This window comes from Malus domestica, chromosome 03, assembly GCF_042453785.1.
Source record: "Malus domestica chromosome 03, GDT2T_hap1".
In the NCBI taxonomy this organism is placed as follows: Eukaryota; Viridiplantae; Streptophyta; class Magnoliopsida; order Rosales; family Rosaceae; genus Malus; species Malus domestica.
The window spans coordinates 26899010-26920206 of NC_091663.1; the positions used below are offsets into that span (position 1 = coordinate 26899010).

At 36.7% G+C, this 21197-nt stretch overlaps 3 protein-coding genes across 6 annotated transcripts; 2 read left to right on the forward strand and 1 right to left on the reverse strand.

The window, feature by feature from the left end:
- Positions 1-3410: 3410 nt before the first annotated feature.
- On the reverse strand, positions 3411-6725 carry LOC103418992 (uncharacterized). Of its 4 annotated transcripts, XM_070819212.1 has the most exons (6): positions 6557-6692; positions 5999-6107; positions 5445-5746; positions 4700-5337; positions 3987-4217; positions 3411-3794 (listed from the first exon to the last, which is right to left on the reverse strand). In XM_070819212.1, the coding sequence occupies exons 3-6, from the start codon at positions 5691-5693 to the stop codon at positions 3665-3667; spliced, it is 1248 nt and encodes a 415-aa protein (XP_070675313.1). In that variant the 5' UTR covers positions 5694-5746; positions 5999-6107; positions 6557-6692; the 3' UTR covers positions 3411-3664. The 4 variants fall into 4 exon arrangements, with proteins under 4 accessions (XP_070675313.1, XP_008355332.3, XP_008355331.3 ...); XM_008357110.4 differs by lacking the exon at positions 5999-6107 and having other exon boundaries at positions 6557-6725; XM_008357109.4 differs by having other exon boundaries at positions 4700-5746; positions 6557-6694.
- A 7918-nt stretch (positions 6726-14643) lies between these two features.
- On the forward strand, positions 14644-16926 carry LOC103428729 (NEP1-interacting protein-like 1). Its single transcript, XM_008366855.4, has 5 exons — positions 14644-14938; positions 15092-15243; positions 15380-15463; positions 15576-15749; positions 16314-16926. Exons 1-5 carry the CDS (start codon positions 14746-14748, stop codon positions 16440-16442), a joined length of 732 nt encoding a protein of 243 aa, XP_008365077.3. The 5' UTR covers positions 14644-14745; the 3' UTR covers positions 16443-16926.
- Positions 16927-18696: 1770 nt separating this feature from the next.
- LOC103428719 (reactive Intermediate Deaminase A, chloroplastic-like) lies at positions 18697-20785 on the forward strand. Its single transcript, XM_008366846.4, has 6 exons — positions 18697-19039; positions 19239-19354; positions 19456-19500; positions 20002-20075; positions 20161-20210; positions 20492-20785. Exons 1-6 carry the CDS (start codon positions 18856-18858, stop codon positions 20584-20586), a joined length of 564 nt encoding a protein of 187 aa, XP_008365068.3. The 5' UTR covers positions 18697-18855; the 3' UTR covers positions 20587-20785.
- The last annotated feature ends 412 nt before the right edge of the window (positions 20786-21197 follow it).

Sequence of the window (21197 nt, forward strand, 5' to 3'; positions counted from 1 at the left end):
CCCCTATGCCAGTACCTTTATTTATAGTAAACCATGAGGAGAGAGAAATTTGCCCTCTAAGTAATACAAAGTTTAATAAGAAAGAATCACTCGTATAAAGAACAATCCTAAACTCAATCTACCTGAGATTTACACAATTACATATGTGTTAACTATTAATAACAACATCCTCATTGTCAATATTATTAAAAAGTGCCGAAAGTGTCTGTCTCTAATGTAATTGACACTATGTCACGCAGCACCTCGGATTATGGTTGATTAACAAATTTCACACACAGAGAGCGACAAAACCAGTAGTCGCTACACTTTTTGTTTCTTTTAAGTTCCTTTTCAGAGTCGGTACTACTTATATTTTCTTGCTACTTTTGTTTGTGGTTTTGTGCTCATTATATCTGAAGTGGTGGGTTATGGAAAAGGATCCAATCCTTTTCCTAAAGATCATACGGATCCCATGAGGTTTGAGACCCATTAAGTGTGGCCTTCGGGATGTTTTGTTGTGAAATAATTATGAACTACTCTTTGTGAACTATACTCTTTATGCAGGTTGATTTTAATCACATTTTAAGGCCAGTTATCCCAACTTTTTAGTAGGCCCCAAGTATTGAACCTATAGTTTCATATCGCTTATGTATGTTTTAACTTGCGTCACTTTACAGGCATTGACTAACACAACATGATCTAAATTTTCACTTGAATATTCAGATTGTGTGTGTTAGATCTACTTTGAGAACATGATTTAAACCCAATTTTACAATGTAAACATTTTAATAAATCGAACTCTGCACATGAATTATAAAAAGTCATAATGATTGAACAACTATGAATAAAAAAAAATATTGTAATCATTTCACAAAACGCAATGACTTCCCGAGGAAAAAAAAAAACTTGAATTATTACAAAGAGACTATACTTTTGCATAGTCTATGGTGAACAATTATCAAGTGTCAATGGAACTTTCTTTTTCTTTCTAATTAATTATTGTTGTTCCTTTTGGTCTTTGTTTTATACTTTTCTCATATTAGAATGAAAGCCTTGAAGTTGATATCTCTTAAGAAAATTAAGAAAAATATTATCACATTAATATTTTGTTAGTATAGTGGATAATTTAAATTAGTTTTGATAAGTTGTTCATACGTGTGTACACAAATTTGAGTGTTTTGAAAGCAATGTGTGAAAAAAGAAATGGTGGGAAACATTTGAGTGGATGATTTTGTAACATCTTGAGTTGTGAGTGTGAACTCAAGTACTAGTTGAATAAATTGCTTGATAATTTTACCTTACCTAAAGTAAAAACATAGTTTACAGTAACACTTGATAAGTATATCGTTTTTCATATATAACATGAGTAAATGTGCTCTTATCAAACTGTATGGGGACTCAAGATATACTTAAATTACGAATATAGTTATTCTGTTAGATTAAATCTGATTCTTTATTTGAATGATTATTTTCTTAAACGTGTGATTCAAATAGTAATAATTTGTCCAACAACAAGTCCGATGAGAAAATGTTACATGACTTTGTAACATGAGGAAAATTTATAATATTACGTGACATTCAGTACAAAGTAAATAAAAATTTGAGATTTAAAAATTAAATCATACTTTCAGCTACTCTATTAATATTCTAGTGCACTTTAAACCACAAAATATTTTAGCCACACTAAAGATTATAAGCTTTATATCTATCATAATATGATACTAGACCTCTGCATATATCATTGTTAAACCACACGTGATATACTAACTTGTGTCTCGAAACACTAATAATTTCACATAATCATGAAATGTTGTGCATCAAGGGTTTGAATGTGAAGATCATCCAACATGGGCTCCCAAAAGTCGCGTTCGATCAACACAGGGACTCATATTGTGGGACCCAAAAATTCCACTAAAATAGTGGATAATACTATAGACAGGGGACACATGGGTATTCTATTTGTCGTGGTTATTGTAAGAGGAATGAGAATCTTCTTTCCCTTTTTTTTTTTTTTTTTTTAGAGGGTTTTAGGGATTCTTAAATTATTGTTGTTTATTGATATCGTGCGATCAAAAATTATTTTAAATATTTTTATTTAAATTAAACATGAACAGTATTTGAACGTACAATATACGATAAACGGACAGAATTTGAGAATCCCAAGAAACCTCAACAAAAAGGATCAGAAGAGGATCCTCATTCTTGTAAGAGAAGCTGGAAACGTGAAACGTGTGACATCAATGAGTACGTATGGGACCCCATTAGGGATTACCAAACTTTTGTTTGCTAGAAAATGGAAATGCAATTTTACATTCACAACTAGGCGTTTTTGGTTTTGATTGTGTTGTGTGCTCGTGCTTGCATCCACATGCTTTGAAGCCCAAACATGAAGGAAAAGATCTTGTCTTATAAGCATCACAAAACTACAAACAAAATCCACAAAATAATAATACTGAAAATATGAATGAGGATTGCTAGGATTAGTCGAACAAGCATTAGTTAATATCAGCTCACAATAAGACATCAAGACAAGTCACGTGAGCAACTACTTTAGCATTTTTCTTGTGCAATTATATCATGAACGAAGTGTGATAGGAATAGTTACGTATACATATGTGCAGGGATCTAGTCGTTCATACTTTTGTAAGTGAGGAGGATCATGCCAACCGACGAAGCAAAAACGGCCAGAATCAACTAAAAAAGTAGATAAGGCTAGGATGGTAAGCACACCCACACGTGCACTGCTAATAATAGCATGCATTTTCATGTGGCAATAGATTATGTCCGGAAAAAGTTATTGAGTGTGTTGGGTGTATTATTGCGCTTTGATGACATAATATGACTTTTTAGAAGCAACAAAAACTGACATGAATGAAGCTTGCAAGCAAGGATTGTGTAGCGATCAGCAGCCTAAGGCCCTCAACATAACTGTGTGCTTGTCATGCGACTTTATTACATCATTTTTCATTATCCTTGTCTTGTACAAGTTATGTGAACGCTTTGGAATAAAAATTTAAAAAAAAAAATATGAGAGCAAGGAAGCTGGTTATGCTTATTATAAATAAAGACACAAAGTGGTGAGAAGTTACGCCATAGAAATTTCTCAACTCTCTTTTCTTTTTTGGTCCCTATAATGCATCTTCTCTCCATTCCCTCATTAAAATAGGCCTACAACACGTTATTAGCACGCTCATGACGTTGCACTACGGAAGAGAGGGATCTTCACAACCATCAAGGGCCTCCCTAGTTTCTCAATCAAGTGCTTCCAAAACACGTTTTCAGTTTCGATATTTTAATCAGCCTTAATAACATGATACATTCACCATAATGCATGAATCCCAAATTTATTTTTTGTATTATTTGTTATGTATCCATGTCACAGAACGCATCACGTATCCATGTCATCTACCTCAATATATGCAAAGCAGATGTTTCACTGACACAGAACGCATCACGTATTATTTGAATCTTTGACAGACCCAACAACTTACAGAGAAGATGACTGATGAGATTTACTCATTCAAATAAATACAGAAAAATGAAGAGAACCCCTTATGATGTGATATATAATCTGTACTCATTTTTTATACAACACTGGTGGGCAGTACTAACTTCAGAAAACAAAATTACACGACTGAAAAAAAGATTTCAATGGCTAGTTGTGATCAAGGTGAGTCTCAAGCCCTCAACTTTTGGATTTTTCGACAAGAATAATCCGACCATTCCACTCAGTCTCATCTAGAGCTCTGATAGCTGCATCAGCATCTTCATCCGTTTCCAGCGTCAAAAATCCAAATCCACGCGAATCTCCCGACCTTAGAAGAAACAAATTTGCAACAAAAATAAAAACTCAACTCAAATAAGATTCTACCAAGTATGTATCACAGGGAAAACGCGTGCACAAGGTAATAGCTAAGCAAAGCAGATGTTTCACTGACACAGAACGCATCATGTATCCATGTCAACTACCTCAATATATGCAAGTATACTGTAAACTGCACAATTACCTCTTGTCTCTAACGATCCGAACATGTTGTACTCTGCCATACCTAGAAAACTTTCTTTCCAGATCTCTCTCTGTAGTCGCGAAGCTAAAACCTGCAACAAATAAATTTCTCCCAGGTTTCCCTAATCCAGTTTTCCTATTAGGAGGTGGTGACCAAGGTCTCCTTCTAGGAGATCGGTGAGGAGAATGATATTCTGGAAAAGGGGACCTTCGCCTTGGAGAATGCCTTTCCCTAATATGAATTAAGGGATAAAACATTAGGAACCGAACTATATGTTTTGGAGGGTAGAGAGATCTTTGACATAACCAAAGTGTGAAAGTTCCACTCATTAAGTAATCCATTTTACCTCAAAAATCTTGGACTATTCAATTTACATAATCATAACTTTATGGTAATGCATATGAATTAGAAGTCAAGAATATTCTTCGTATAATTTGAGATAAAGAAAGCATGATTGATGATAGAAAGCTAGTTAAGTCTAAGGTATTACTATTATATATAAATGTTGATGAAGGTTTGAGAGATTACAATCCTCTTATCAAAATTCAATCAGATAACAGTGGTTGATTCAGAAATGCAATTTTTGAGGTGGTCATGGCTCAAGGATAGGAGTACCAAATGAAAGAGATAAGCCAAATCTTACAAAAAAGTTGTTGCCATGTGAAACTGTTAGAATTTTAACATATGATAATGGAGAGACTATAGAAGTTAACCTTGTGGACCTATGATGGACTCTTGAATATGGGGACCGTGATCGAGTTCGGTCACGGTAATCCCTATGGGAACCATAGGAATCTCTGTGTCGAATGGGTGATCGTGACTCTGATCTATCCCTTCTCCGGTACTTTGGTGGTGAGCGATGGGACCTTGGGGGTGAGCGGTGGGACCTTGGGGGCGAAGTTATATGCTTGTGAGAAGAGCTATCCTTACGCTGGGACTGGCGCTGAATGCCCTGTGTTGAAGCAGAACTTTGCCTGGTCGGAGATAATTGATCAAGTGAAATTCCTTTATGCAATTCAGGGGAAGAAATTTTCTGGCAATGTGACATTTGTGCTTGAGAACCTTGATGAGAAGGCGAGCCTTCAGGTGAAATTGACATTTGTCTCTTTGTCTTAGGAGATACTGATCCTCCGGCAGTTCTTTTGGGAGAATGAAGATCAGAATGATATATGCCAGGGTTTCTGTTCTCACCTAGGGAGTCATCTTTCTTGGGTTCACCATATTCATATTGTGATCTCTCTGAATAAAATCTGTTCTCTCCCCCACCATGCGGAGCATCAATTGGCCTACCCATGTCAGATTCGCTCTGCTCTCCAGCTCCCCGGTTTGCATTTGCTGTTAGTGGAGACTCCTGTGAATGAGCAGAATCTTCAGCTCCCGTTTCATTATGGAATGTTTGCGACTTAGAATGAGAGGAGGGGTTAAGAAAATTACTTCCATGCAACTCATCCATCTCACCTTGGTATTGGTTATTGTCCTTGAATGGAGACTGAGTCCTCTCTGGATCATGGGCAAATTTTGTTTCAACGACACTGTCATGACCAGATTCAGTTGCCACAAGGTAAGAATATTCCGGATTGAGTGAGGGGGAACTACGTTGCTCATGTTGGTTCTGATCCTGATCGAAGTCACCTCTTCTTTCAAAGTTTTCTTCATCGTCATCAACTGCAAAGTTAAGGTCCGATTCTCTGGCCAATGTTGAATCATCTTTAACACAATTATCTAAATCTCCCATTGTTCTCCCTAGAGAACCAATATCCCTGCAATGTATTCAATCATAATAAGTAAACAGAACGGAGTCCTGAACATACAACTGAAAGATATCATATTCAAGTTCCATATACAAATTTTGAACAATATTGCATACATAGATCTCCGTTTGCCTGCTAGTCATATATTACTTATACATGAGTATCTTTTATTGAAATCTATGTAATGAAACCAACGGTATTGATGCCAACTTTGGTCTTTATACTGCAAAACAATCAATAATTTCTATGACAAATTGCAACCTGTTTCGATGTCAAACCTCCGAAACCAGCAAACCATTTTCAGCATACTAGAGGATAATGGATACCACAGATATAGCCAAGCTCCACAATGTAACCTTCTCACATCATTCTACGGGAGCCCAAAACAACCCATTACAAGTGACACCAAAATAATCACAAAACCAAAATAATAACGATAAAATAAAAAATAAACAGATGAAAGCAACTTGCTTTCAATTTAAGCCCCAGGGCTAAGGTACCCAATTACCCATACCATCTCAAATTTGTGTAATGCAGCTATGGCCACCCTAAAAAACCCTAAAAACTAAAGCTTTAATTTAATTAACAGCTTGTCCCATGAGTACCAAGAACAAAACAGCATTCCAATTTCTAAATGTCAAATTTTAATTCTCTACAAACATTAAGAAACAAATACCCTTTAAATTTCGAGAGAAAATCACACCCACACTGCTACACACTACTCACACTATGCTAAATATTACGAATACAAATCTAATTCGATGGGAAGATTCCAAAAAATCAAGCATCGCTCATGGTATAAGAGTTCGAATTACGTACCTTTTACAGATTTATTTTTTTGATGGGAAATTTGGTTTCGGAAGAGCGTCCAAAGATAAGAGATTGAGCTTCAGACTGGTCGTTAATGGCTGGAACAAGAATACGGGAAGAAGAAAGGAAGTTTATGATTTCCGTCGGATCTATGGAGCGTAATCAATTCCGTCTAAAAACTTGTTTTGGAGTCCATTTCGGGTTTCGTGGGCTTTTATGGGCTTATGTAGGTATCAGAATGGGCTGTAGCTCGAATTTGAATCGAGCTTGGTTCGGTTCGGGGCTCATTCAAATTCGGGTTGTAATAGAATTAAAATAAATAGAGATCCAAGGAGAATACCATCTTGTTCCCAAAAACATTTATTTCTTTTACAACTTTTTAGAAGGTCTGTTGGGCTCCGGGGATGATTTTTTGAGGGTTTAGATTTTTCATTAGTTCATCAAGCCGTCAAGGTATGAAGTTGATCGCGCCCAAATTTTGTACGAGTGTTTGGTACGCATATTAGTCAATTTCGTGTGGAAACTAATGGCTTATAAGTACCAGTTTGGTACTGCTTTAATTTAAAAAAAAAAAAAAACCGGTATAAAAAAAGGTTCTTAGTTTTTTGTGTTTGATAAACATCCAAAATCAAATCTTCTTTTTTTTCACAATTTTGGGGTGAAAAAAGACAAAAGACAAAAAACCAAAGCAGCAACGGTTAGCTTTAAAAAAATTGGCTTTTGGTGCTTCCATAACTTCTGCGTAAACCTAATTTTCAAAAGGCACGGAGACCTTTAATGAAACATTCAGATATCCAAAATGACCTTAAACCATTAAATCAACACATCATACAAACTGGAAGGACGTCGTCGCCTACCTCACCCCGACGTTGTTCAGCATTCCCAGCTTCAACAATCACCGTTGTTGGTCTTTGATTCCATACCCTACAACGTCGTTTCTGCCCCTATTCTTCCTCATATCTCTCATCCATCCTCTCTCACTCCCACACTAACAAAACCATGTTGAGAAACACCATCATATTTTTTTGCGAAACCAAATTAGGATTCGAATACGGTTTTTGCATCGTAGACTTGCGCAAATTACACTACCAACATCTGCTTCTGAGTGTCAAGAGAGGAGGACGCGTGGTTGCGTCAAAGGCTTTCTATGTTGCTGCTCAACTTTTCCAGCATTCCTTGAATGGGATCTAGGAGCACCATAGTTTGGGAAAGAGGATTCTCCACCGTGTTGGGATTCTAGGACGAGATTCCTAGAGTAGTTCTCCTGCCTCGATGAATGTAGCATCCATATTTGCGCTGGTAGCCATTAATGGGTTAGTATGATCTGCCATGTGTATGGGTAGAGTGTTTGTAGGGGAATATAGGTTAGCCTCAAAATGAAATCACCAAACTGTTGGACCCAATTCTACGCAAGGTTGAATGAGGATTTGTAAAGACAAAGACAAACAAAGGGTCGTGAAACTGAGCTCCCGAGATGGTGGTTCCCGATGTAGGCACTCCGACGATCAAGTCAGGTATGATATGAGATGGGGAAAATGAATAATAAGTGTATAAGATGAGTTCAGATTGTCTAACCCTTTGTGAGGAGTCAGAACATCTATCTATAGGTGATTATGAATCATTGTGGGGATTGGTAGCTCCATGGATGGTTTGCATAAAAGGGAGTCTGCCACTCATCCACTTGACTCTATCTCTTCAGGTGTCACAACTGCCTGACATAGCAACCTAAGGTTAGCTTTGTTTGTCCCTGCGCGTAGTGGCTCGTCACGTCACTCACGTCCTCTGCTCTAGCTAGGTTTCCATGTGGCAGATAACAAGGGGTTTAAACTAGACAAGGTTGGTTAGCACAAAAAAAATGAGCATAGCTGGATCTGACGTGGGGTACCTACAATACGCACTATGGTCGGAGTAGGCACACAAGATTGTATTGGGAACCACAAATGGTGTAACACTCTCCGATAGTGGGTTGGAGAGTCCAGTATTCACTTCAGGTTGGAGCCGTGGAGTAAACTCGTATATATACTATTCCAGGAAGGTGTAAATTAGGTCCCATAATAAGTTTTTAAAATTATGAAATTTTGGTTATAAAATTGAAATGAGGCTTAAGAGTTACGATGCACATACTGTCCACCACCCACGATTGCAACCACCCACCTTACACCACTGTTGCCAGCACTACCACCATCGTTGCCATCACTATCGCCAACAACACTGTAATTTCCACCATTACCGATGCCACGACTGTTATTTCTACACCCTTACCATTATCGCTGCCATCACCGCCATTACCTCTACCTCTGTTGATGCCATCACCCCTACTACTATGTCCATTTTTGTCGTGATTATATTACAATTATATCACTTTTAAATTAATAATTACCCAACGCCTTTGCTTTGTTTTTCATACTCACATCACTTTTAAAAATATAGTTTATCAAATGCTCAACTGTTTTATTTTACAACTAACTATTCTTAAAACACTACATAGGTAGTTAAAAAAATACAATAATCATAAACTGGCCATTAGGATCATGTATTTTGATCTTATTCGGCCGAAAATGAGGCCTATGACTTAATGAGTTTGTTTGTACCATACTTAGGGCATCCGTATTTAGATCTTGTATAAATACTCGGGGGACTCAAATGTAATTATGTGATAAATGAAGGGGTAAATATGTAATAAGTGAGGAGCCCTTATTCTATAAAAGGACCCCTCACTCTCCTCATTAAGGGAGGCCAACTCCTAAGCCTGACATCCCCTCTCATATTCAGAGAAGCTCATCCTCACATAAGGAAGCTCTCTCTCCCTCTCAATCCTCTCACAAATAGAGAAATACAATATCAGTGTGGACGTAGCCCAAACATTGGGGTGAACCACGATACATCTTGTGTTATTTACTTTCTTGCAGATTCACGGTCGGATTTACGTTGTTTCAAGAGACTTAATAGTTGAATTAAACATGGTAAAATACCAAAATTATATATGACAATATTTGGGAATTTCTTGTATTTTCATTAATTTCCAAAGTGGAGTATATATAGGAGTTACAATTGGTAATATATATGCATTTCATCAATAGGACAACATATTATTATTTATACTTTAACTAATATATAAATATACAACTCGCAACAACACTACTCCTCAAGTTGGAGCAAAGATGTCACGCATGCCCAATTTGTCAAGCAAGTTGGAAAACACACTATTAGACACAACCTTAGTAAGCACATGACATCAGCAAGTTGATCTTGAGATCTCACAAACAGAAAATTAATAATTCCAGCATCCAATTTTTCCCTGATGAAATATCGATCAATCTCTACATGTTTTGTTCAATCATGTTGCACTGGATATGAGCAATCTCAATAGCAGCTTTGTTATCATAATGGAATTTCATAGCACCCTTAGGTTTAAATCTAAGATCTCTTAACAATTTTTTCAACCGTAACAACTCACATACACCATGAGACATACCACGAAACTCAGCTTCAGAACTTGACTTAGCCACCACTTTTTGTTTCTTGCTTCTCCAAGTAACTAGATTACCACCCACAAAAGTAAAGTATCCACATGGGCGCCACGTCATCACTTAACATGAGAATTAACAGTTTGACTAACAGATGTATGAAACTGTCCCAAAATTAACACTTTAGGTATGACTTTGGGACGAAAAAAACTTGATGTATTAAATATTGAAAATCACGAAATATGAGAGTAGTAAACAAAATTTAACCCATAAATATATAACTCACAACAACGTTGATGTCCCCCACCCACACTAAATTTCAAATCATATTAATCTACTTTTCCCCGCCCCGTTATTCTCGTACATCCCTTCACTCTCTTTTTCCTAACCCTAACCTAATCTCAATCATAATCAACTAATTAAAGGTGGTGAGAAGCACATGACATGAGTGCTGTTCTGCCAAACAAAGTTGCCATGGTAATAGTACCGCTACCACTAATTTAAGTGAGTTGGTTGGTTTTTGTAGCCATCGTACTCCTTTGTTTTTCTCTTACGATACCTTGCTTATCCTACTAGTTTTTCCTCCATATATACGCAAAAACTAATACTTGGTGGCATACATATTATATTAAACATTTTTTTCTCAGTATAGTGAAATAACAACTTGTCAAATATCTTTGTGGGGTCGTTGTAGGGGAACGAGGATCCTCTTTGGATTCTCTTTGTGCGGATCTCGGAGATTCATAAATTGTGTCGGTTCATCGTGCATCGTACGCTCATAATTTATTTTAAGTTTTTTTATTTAAAATTGAATACAAATAGTACTTGATGAAAACTGATCGTATGATGTACGATGAACGAACACGATTTATAGATATCTGAAATCCTCACAAAAAATGATCCAAAGAGGATCCTCGTTCGTTGTAGGTGATGGCTGCATGACAAACTAGAAGGAAGGTGGAACGTCCCTAGCCTTCAATTATCACACACACACATACACACATATATACCTAACCATACGCAATATTAATTTATAGCACCACTTTCCCCTGACCCACAGAAGGTCTAACCCTCTGCCTATTCCCAGCACCTGGTTTTGCTTAGTTTCCTGTCTCCTTCAGTACTTAATTAATTAGATTTAGACCCCCAAGCTTTGTTTTAATGCATGTAAATAGACAACCCAAACTAACAAGCAAAATATTTAGGGATGGCAACTGGTATCAAATCCCATCCCATATATCTTTAATAAATATGGCCTGCCTGCAACTTGATCGCACTGTAGATAGTAACTGGGTAGCAAGCATGTAATACCATATATGCTCAACTGGCACGTTGGATTGGATTGGATTATTCAATCTGTATTTGGTTGTTGCTAGTATTAAAACCATTGATATCCAGAACTAGATGAAGCATTGTTCATAACTATCCCACTTGTGAAACTCAAAGTCTTGCATTACATAATAATAATAATAATAATAATATTGAGACGTATATCCATTGCCAATTGATTTTGGATTGCATATTCTTCATAATTATTAAGCAGAAAATCTTCCCTCGATTTTCTTGTCCTTGCTAGCATAAAAATTTGAGCATGTTTTCACTCCACTTATCTTATACCACTTAATTGGCTGACAAATCCCAAATAATTAAGGATAGAAAATAAAATGATTAGAACACGTTTAGTTTTTAGGTTCTTTTTGAAGGGTTATTCATGTAAACAATTAACTAAAGGCTAAATAGCCAAAATGATCCATAAGATTTGCATAACTCATCACTTTGGTCCCTAACATTTTAAATCAATAAAAATGATCTCTGAAATTGTTCACCATCCATTATTTTGGTCATTCCGTTAAAAATTTCGTTAAGTGTCCTGGAGCTATTGGCCGGAAGTTTTGGGCAAATTTCAAAGCTTCGTAACTCAATCGTTTCTTAACCAAATTCGACCCATAATATATCAAAATGAAGATAGGAAAGTGTAGAATAAGATTTGATCTATTTGGAAGCCCAATGGCTGCTGAAGATGGCCGGAAAATAACCTCAAAGTTGACTGGTCCGAGAGAAAACTGAAAAACTCGCCGGAAACTGGGTAAACTTTAAACGTTGATAACTTCTTCAATACTCAACGAAATCAAGTGATTCAAAAACAAAAATCATACTTCTTGATGAGACAAAGAGAATGGTACCTTTTTAGACAGCTAAATCTCCGTGGTTTGGCCGGAAACCGGCTCGAAAGTGGCTAACTCGAGACAAAGACAACCACTTTCGAGCCATTTTCCGACCCAACCACGGCTATTTAGCCATCAAAAAATATACCATTCTCTTTTTCTCGTTGAGAAGTATGATTTTCGTTTTTGAATCACTTGATTTTGTTGAGTATTGAAGAAGTTATGAACGTTTAAAGTTTACCCCGTTTCTGGCGAGTTTTCAAGTTTTTCCTCGGACCAGTCAACTTTGAGGCTATTTTCTGGTAATCTCCGGTAACTATTGGGCTTCCAAATAGGTATAATCTTATTCTACACTTTCCTATCTTTATTTTGATATATTATGGGTCAAATTTGGTTAAAAAACGATTGAGTTACAAAGCTTTGAAAATTGCCCAAACTTCCGACTAAGAGCTCCGGGACACTTAACGGAGTTTTTAATGGAAGGACCAAAATGATGGATGGTGGACAATCTCAGTGATCACTTTTTTTGATTTGAAATGTTAGGAACCAAAGTGGTGAGTTATGCAAATCTCATGAACCATTTTGGCTATTTAGCCTTAACTAAATTTGAAATTTTTAGCCATTTGATTATTTTGTATTTTTATTTCAATCTACATGTTTTAGATGACCAAATAATTTTAGATCTAAATGATTTTTGGTAGGTAGTATGAGAAAGAGGATCTAAAATATAGATATATAATTTAGATTGTCAAAAAGGTTAGTGTTATTTCCTTTTCTAGTACATCATATCATCTTAAAGTCATGTCATAAAACTTCAAAGTTCAGTAACTAATGTAGTTCCAACTCATAGATTAGTAACTTCAAAGTTCTATGAATTTTGTGTAAGATCCCACATTGTTCAGGGGTGAGGATCATGTAAGCCTTATATGCATATTTCCATCTCTACCTAGCACGAAGCTTTTTGGGAGCTTACTGGCTTCAAGTTCCATCGAAACTCCAAAGTTAAGTAAGTTCGCGGCGCGAGAGCAATCCCATGATGGATGACCCATTGAGAAGTTCTCGTGTGCGTTCTCAGAAACAAAATCGTGAGGGCGTGGTCGGGGCCCAAAGCGGATAATATCGTACTACGGCGGAGTCGAGCCCGGGATGTGGTGGGGGCCCAGGCCGGGATGTGACAATTTAGTATTAGAGCCAATCCCTGGTTGGAAGTGTGCCGACGAGGACGTCGGGCCCCTAAGGGGGTGGATTGTAAGATCCCATATCGTCCAGGGGTGAGGATCCTGTAAGCCTTATATGTATATTCTCATCTCTACCTAGCACGAGGCCTTTTGGGAGCTCATTGGCTTCGGGTTCTATCGGAACTCCGAAGTTAAGCGAGAGAGCAATCCCATGATGGGTGACCCACTTGGAAGTTCTCGTGTGAGTTCCCAGAAACAAAACCATGAGGACGTAGTCGAGGCCCAAAGCGGACAATATCGTGCTACGGCGGAGTCGAGCCTGGGATGTGGTGGGGGCCCGGGCCGGGATGTGACATTTTGTCTTCAACATTCTCATATGGTTATTAGCCATAATGTTAGGAGATAAATTTTATAAATCATATGACGTGGTTATTGATAATTGAATTATTACTTAAATATTGATTAATATGTTTATTTCTTATTAGTGACGCATCATATTATTTACAAATTTGATCTTCCCAACATTACTCAAAACAAATACATAGAAGTGATCGGTACGATTGACTCAGGCTAGTTTGTAAAAGCTCAAAACTACAACCGAACCAAATCATTATGGTTGAATTTGGTTATGGACCATTTGGCAAAAATCAAACTAAACCGTTTACTACAATGGATTAACAGGTTTAGTTGGTTCAACCAGATTGATACCCACCCTGCACCATAAAGTTAAAAGATATTATTATGACATAGAAGATTGGTTGCATAGAGATAAGATTATAACCAATCACAATAGCAACGTTTAAAACAGTAAGATTAGGATTCGGGAAGTGGGAAGTGGGAAATGGAGGACGCACTAAAAAAGGCAAAGGAAATGAAGAAAGACATACCTTAAACATGCATTATGCATTAACCAAAGAGGTTTACTTGCTCAAGTCAGTAGCATTTCGTGTTGTCTCATTCTTGTCCACCTAGCTGGCCCCTAAACAAAATAATATAAAAAATCTAAAAATTTAAATTTTGTTTTTGTTTTTGTTTTGTTTATGGTAAGATACAAGCCTCCAACACATGTAAACTGATTGATAATTTTTTTATAGATATTGAAAACACTACTCACGCAGTGTACTATTTCACATATTATAATAAGAATGACGACATAGTTGTTATTTTCCACTTATAGGGTACATTAACAATGACATGTGGCCGTGATCTAGGTACACCGAAAAATTGCTCCTAGGCACTTAGTTTTCTCTCTAAAATACCTAGCCATTCAGCTCCTTAAAGCTAGCTTTATCTCTCTTAAATACCTAGCCATTCAGCTCCTTACCCTTGAAGTGCACCTCACCCTTTAAATTCTTATAGTGTGCTCCCACTTTCCACTCAACACAAGCATGTCTAGTTTTTGCATTTCTCCTCCTATGATGATGAAGGGGTGGTTTTCAGGGTTATTGAGAGCCGCATTCAGGTGTGAAGAGGTTGTTTCTTTGTGGGTTTTGGCTGCCATTGGCGATTCCAGCGGCGGAGCTTTGGGTCGAGTCACAAAACGAGTTGTTTTTGCTGCATATACCGGCATTCTTGCACTAGGTATGTTTCTAGCTAAGCTCTTGGCTTAATGTATTCTGGTGCATTTTAGTACCGTCGAGGTTTCTTTAAAACAAAACCAAATTAAAAAATTTTTGGTGCCGCCTATTGTCTTGGTTTGTGAAACTTAAACAAATTCATATGATCGTTTTGCAGGAGGAGCTATAGTGGGAGCAATTCATGGAGCCATTAAAGGCCAGACGACGGAGACCGGGTTTATTAAAGGTGCCGGCATAGGCGGTTTGGCAGGGGCTATTGCTGCCATTCAATTGATGGATTTGGCAGTGGACGGCGAGTCGTTGTCTAAGGTAACCCCTTGTGCACGTAAAGAGCAAATAACCGCACATACGACTAGAGTTGAACCCTTGTTCTCATTTTTACATGAATATTAAAATTGGTCGAAATCTCGATTCTTATAGTAATATTTTTAATTTCCTTTTATAGGTTGCTTTCTTGGGTGGGATGGTAAATGGGAAGGTGTTTATGGAATGGGTGAATTCTTCATTGCTAAAAGCCTATCACTGGCAAGTGAGTAGCATCATTTCTCTACCTAAACCATCATTTAGTAGGTTTTTTTTTGCCCTTTCTAAATAATTAATTAGTAACTAATTAGGGTTACAATGGCAAACTTATTGAGCAGGTTAGCAATCTGGAAACAACTTACAGAGAGATTTCTGATATCTATGACATTGCTGGAGTGAAGGGATTATCCCAGGATTGCATTCAAAAGCACCCTCGAAGTACATTTTACAGCAGCAGCAGCAGCAATATCATTGATTCATGCAGTGAATTTTGCTGCTCAATTTGCTTACAGGTGGGTTCCAAACATATCTTAATTGCAATCTAAATTATCACGCAAAACGTTTGAAAAGTTGTTGCATCCGTTTTTTCATAGATATCTATTGGTCCATACATCTGCGAGCTAACATTTCAAGGAGACAACCATAATTCTGTTCCAATAATGCCCCAAGCGACGAGGGAGGGTGGAGAAATTAATTAAAAATAGATTAGGTAAATGGTTCAAATGCCTCTAATGTAACAAAGAAAAGTTCTAATAACACCGCAACTGCAACGGTGTCCTTACAACTTATAAGCCTCCTTTGGTGGGAGGGCCAAAACATAATGGGATTAAGTCCGTCTCATAGAGCCAGAGGTGACTTGTTTTCTTTAATAAGTAGGATAATTGTCCAATTTAATAAGTCTAAGCCCGAACAATTTTAAGATCACCAAACATAGACTAGAAAACATGTTCATTTAATTGAATTTGTTTCATGTCTTTTTCACCAAACCAGACCAGACCAGACCATAACCTAACCAATTAGGTAACACTAATCACTATTTATCACGATGTGATTTTGATGTCTATTTATATTCGCAGGAATTGAAGGACGGAGAAAATGCAAGAGAACTTCCCATTTGTGGCCATATGTTTCACGTGGGATGCATAGACCAATGGCTAAAGCGACAAGCCTCTTGTCCTATGTGCAGACTACAAGTACACATTTAAAACGTAGTAGATAACTACCACGAGTGTTCGATGGTTGTGGACGAATTTCAGCCATGTATTCTACATGGTACGTTTTGAGTTCGATTCATGATGCTGTTGAATCACACGATGGTGGCCAGAAAAAAGCTAAAATACTTCTATGAGTCTTCCTGACTCCTGACATGATGGAATGCTGTGGTGAAAGCGACACGCGTCTTCCCTTTTTTTTTGAAAACAAAAACGTAGTAGATTTTAGGGATTGCTAGTATGGTCCAAGCCTCCAAGGTGTTCTATTAGTCGTTGAATTCTCTGTAACTATTGCAAAAAGATGTAGTACTTTCGTAAAGTGCAAGAATCTTGTACATAGTTTTGGGATCCAGATCCTCTTGGGATCTAAGAATCCTGAGCCTAGGGATCAATTGATCCGGCCCGTTGAAATTTTATCGAACGGTTACAAACAGAAGATTCCACAAAAAATTATAATAATTGTAGTCGTTGGATCAAATTTCAACCAATCAGATCAATTAATCCCTAGGCTCAGATCCTTAGATCCGGAGAGGATCTGGATCCATAGTTTTGTACTCTTTTTGTTCGAGGAAAAATACTTCTTTATTAACATCCATGCATGAATCATTTTCGTTTCTATTAAACACACTATTAAATTATCATTATCTCTTTAAATTCAAATTTATACTATAACATTTAACAATTAGAACTTTAATTAAGCGTTCAATTACCAAAATCTAATGGGGGCAAAATTCGATGTATAGAACGGAGAGTAGAATTTTCGTAAATCCCATACTACTTTTTCGACAAAGAAATTAAGAAAGGAATACCAATGATCGGGTACTAAATTATTGAAAAAACGTTTTACTCAAGCTTATTTGGATTTAAACAAATTGGTAAAAAGCACATTAACGAAAAGATCTGCAACTCCTTCGCGGAGCTTTACTATTATGCATGCAAACTAGACCGCTGAATCCAAATTTTTTAGAAGAATCAAATCATACTAGTGACGCTATCCATACAATTATTTTTACTTCTAACACACCCTCTCAATTTTGATCGTCGGAACTCGAAACGAATGAATTGAAGAAGATCAATGAACAAAAATTAACAAGAGTATGTGAGAGGAAAAAATGGTGTATAAATAACACTAGCCAATCATATATGACAATCTATATTACCCCGCCATCTAATGTGCATTACATATTGAAAAAGGGAGCTGATTTTCACACATTTTTTAACCTCACTTATTTTTCTTTATTTCCGATCATCTGATTAAATACATCAATGAAAATAACAAAATAAATTAAGCATGAGTGTGTAGAAGGAGACAAAAAGTGAGTTTATAATTAAGGGGAGAAATTAGGTTCTCATCTTTTTTTTTTTTATTCCATTGATTAAAACCTTATTTCTTTGTAATTTTTTGTCAAGGTCCTTAGGTTTTAATGAATGTCATTATTTCAATATACAACATAATTACATTAAATTTCTATAATAATCATTTAGTGTGAAAAAAATTTATATATGGTATATTTATATTTTATGGCTAAACTTTGTATCATATATTTATATTTTTAGTTTGTACCCACTTTTAATTTGCAACCCTTTTTTTTTTTTTTTTTTTCAAATTTGTACTATTTTCTTTTTAGTTTTAATTTGTACTCATGTATTAATTTCTTTTTGTGCCCATATTTTTTAAAATTTCATTTGTACTCATAGCTTTTTAATCTTCTATTTGTACCCTAATTTATTTATAATGTACTCATTCTTCTTTATTAATCTACCACTTTGTTATACGTAAAATGTACCAATTTTTTGACAGGCACATTCTTTTGCCATTTATTATTTCATATTGTTACATAGTTTTTATCCATTTAATCAATCAAAAAGTTTGAATTTTTTTTTATTATAACAGTTTCTAATTATATTATTTGAGGGATTTTAAATTTATAAGATTATAAATTTCATAAGATATATAACACTTAATGTCAAAACCATAGAAATATAAACATTAATAGTAATATAATGAGGTGTACAAAGTCATTAAAGTTTTAGTGCCCTGAAAGTAACATAACAAAGGACTTTGATCAAATTTTGAATGCCATTAAAATTTTAGTCAAAAAAATATTAAAAACTAAGAATCGCATCTAAAGTATCGTCATTAAAATTTGCAGAATTTTTACGTTGATGATAGGATGGTTAGAGTTTAACCAAAGTGACCCAAAATAAAAGCCCCATAACAAAAATGAAGTAAAGCCCAAAGAGGAAAAAAATCTGAGCAGACAAAACAAAAAAAAAATGAACATATTAAAAGCGAGTGAGTGACTCAGTCGCCAGTCGCCGTTCACCAACCATCAGTACAGCAGCACTTCAGCAGTCGCACAAGTCGAACAGAGACCAACAGAGACTCCCAGAGAGAGAGAGAGAGATGGCGTGGTGTGCGGCAAGGACCTTCCACATGCCGGCGGTTGACATGGGGGCATTGCGCACCCGAGCTCCGTTAGCCGCCGGCGCGGGCTTTGCCTCGGTCGCTGGCTCCACTTTCTGGCGATCCTTGGCTTCATCGAAGCCCTCCTCTCGCTTCGCTTGCTTAGCCATTTCCACCGACGCTCGTAACTTCCAACTCTTTTAATTTCTCATTTTGTTTTAATTTAATTGGATTTCTCGTGCACCCTTTTTGGTTACATGGATTAGAAATTCGATTCCTCTTATTGGTTGTATAATTTGAATCTCCTTTTGATCAGTTGTGGATAAAGTGTTCAACTTTTCGTTTGAAATTAACATGGGCAGCTTTTATTTGGTTGGATTTAGGAATTAAGGAAGCTGTCCACACAGAAAAGGCTCCCGCTGCATTGGGACCGTATTCTCAGGCAATCAAAGCCAACAACTTTGTCTATGTGTCGGGTTGTCTTGGTCTGATTCCAGAGGTTTGTGTCTTTGATTTTCGTCCTTTTTTTGTCATTGTAATCCATCAATGTTGGTATGAACTCGATGATATTATGAACTTATGTTGTGTGTTTATTTGCAGACCGGAAAGTTCGTATCCGTTGATGTTGAAGATCAGACAGAGCAGGTATTGTTGATGCTCTCTGTGTTGGTTAGGATTTGAGATAATCATATGTTCATCGATTTTGTGCTTTTATTTTTACGCATTTGGTTGGTGAAAACCTTCTAAACCAATAACTTCATGGCGATTTAGAAGTGACAGTTGATGGAAATTTATATGCTGTTTGAGAATTTAGTGGTTGCAGGATCTTGAACTGTCGAGAATTTCACATTTCTGCAAAATGATGGTGGCACTAAGCCAAGTCATAAAGACAAAACTAAATGCCGGTTATTGCTGTATACCTTATAATTATATCTCTTTAATATATCTAGTCTGAGTCTCTATTTAGTAATTGCCAACACTAAACATCTTAAATTATAGTAACCTTGCAAACCTTCATTGAGCAGAAGTTAAATTTGTTAAACGCAATTGCTGTTTTTAAGCGTTATCGTCTTAACAAAAGAGTATAGTCCATAGCATTGCTGTGTGACTGCGTTTGATGGATTTGGGTTTACGAAACTAATGCAGGTTCTAAAAAATATGGGGGAAATACTGAAAGCAAGCGGGGCCAGCTATTCCTCTGTGGTTAAAACGACTATTCTGTATGGATTTGTTTTTTCTTTGCACAACCTTGATTAGAGACTTAAGTGTTGGAGATGAAATTAGTTGTCTCTTATGTCCATGCAGGTTGGCTGATTTGAAAGACTTCAAGAAAGTCAATGAAATCTATGCTAAATGTGAGTTATCTAGAGATACAAATTTGCTATTGGAGATTTAATTCTTAATTAAACTGTGGGTTTTCTATCTGCCTAAAACTGTAAGCCATAAGCGTATTGAGGTATTGATAGGAGATAGAATGAAGTTGACTTTAACTCTTTAATTTTTGGTGTACTTGAGCTAATTTCATTCGCCACATTCTTACGCTCAAATTACCTTGTAGAAACAGATCTGCCTCTGCTTAATTTTGGCAACCATTTACTTGTTCATTTAACTTGACTTGTATGGTTTTGTGTTGCAGATTTTCCATCTCCAGCCCCAGCGCGTTCAACATTTCAGGTAGCGGCACTGCCACTGGATGCCAAGATTGAAATTGAGTGCATTGCAGCGCTGTAACCTCGTAACCTACAGCTTTTTCTCAGCAACTTAGATAATAACGTAGGAGGCGACATCTTTCAGTGTTGGGTTTTACTTTTTCCTCAATGGCCTCATGCACGTTGTTGTTGTTGTAACATCGTGTTTTGTATTCTAAAACCTAAAGAGCGAGACCAACGACGTTATTGAAATGGAACTTTCCCTCCTTTTCCTTGTGGCAGTCTTGAGTAATTATAATTGGGTTTATATTTCACTTTATGATACTGTGCCCTCCTTTCCGACGTGCTTTGTGCCTCTCTCTTGGATTTAGCTTGTCTCGTTTTGTTAAGAGCAATGTGAAGGGCTCTTTCTCAGATTGTTCACCTGGACAACAATCAAAGAAACGAGAAGAAAATTGATAGCAGAGAAGTTGGATTGATGTTTTTTTCTGAGAAATCAGTGAGCCAAGTTGTGTCGCGGATGGAGAAATCAGGGAGGATGGCGAAACCAGCGTTGCAAAGCCTGGCTACAATGACGTTGTTTTTGGAGGATGGCGATTCCTCTAGTTTGAGGAACAGAGTAAGCTTGACTTTCCTCCATCTGCTTCAATTGGAGTTATAGAAACCAGATGTTTCTTTTTGGTTTTTTTCTCA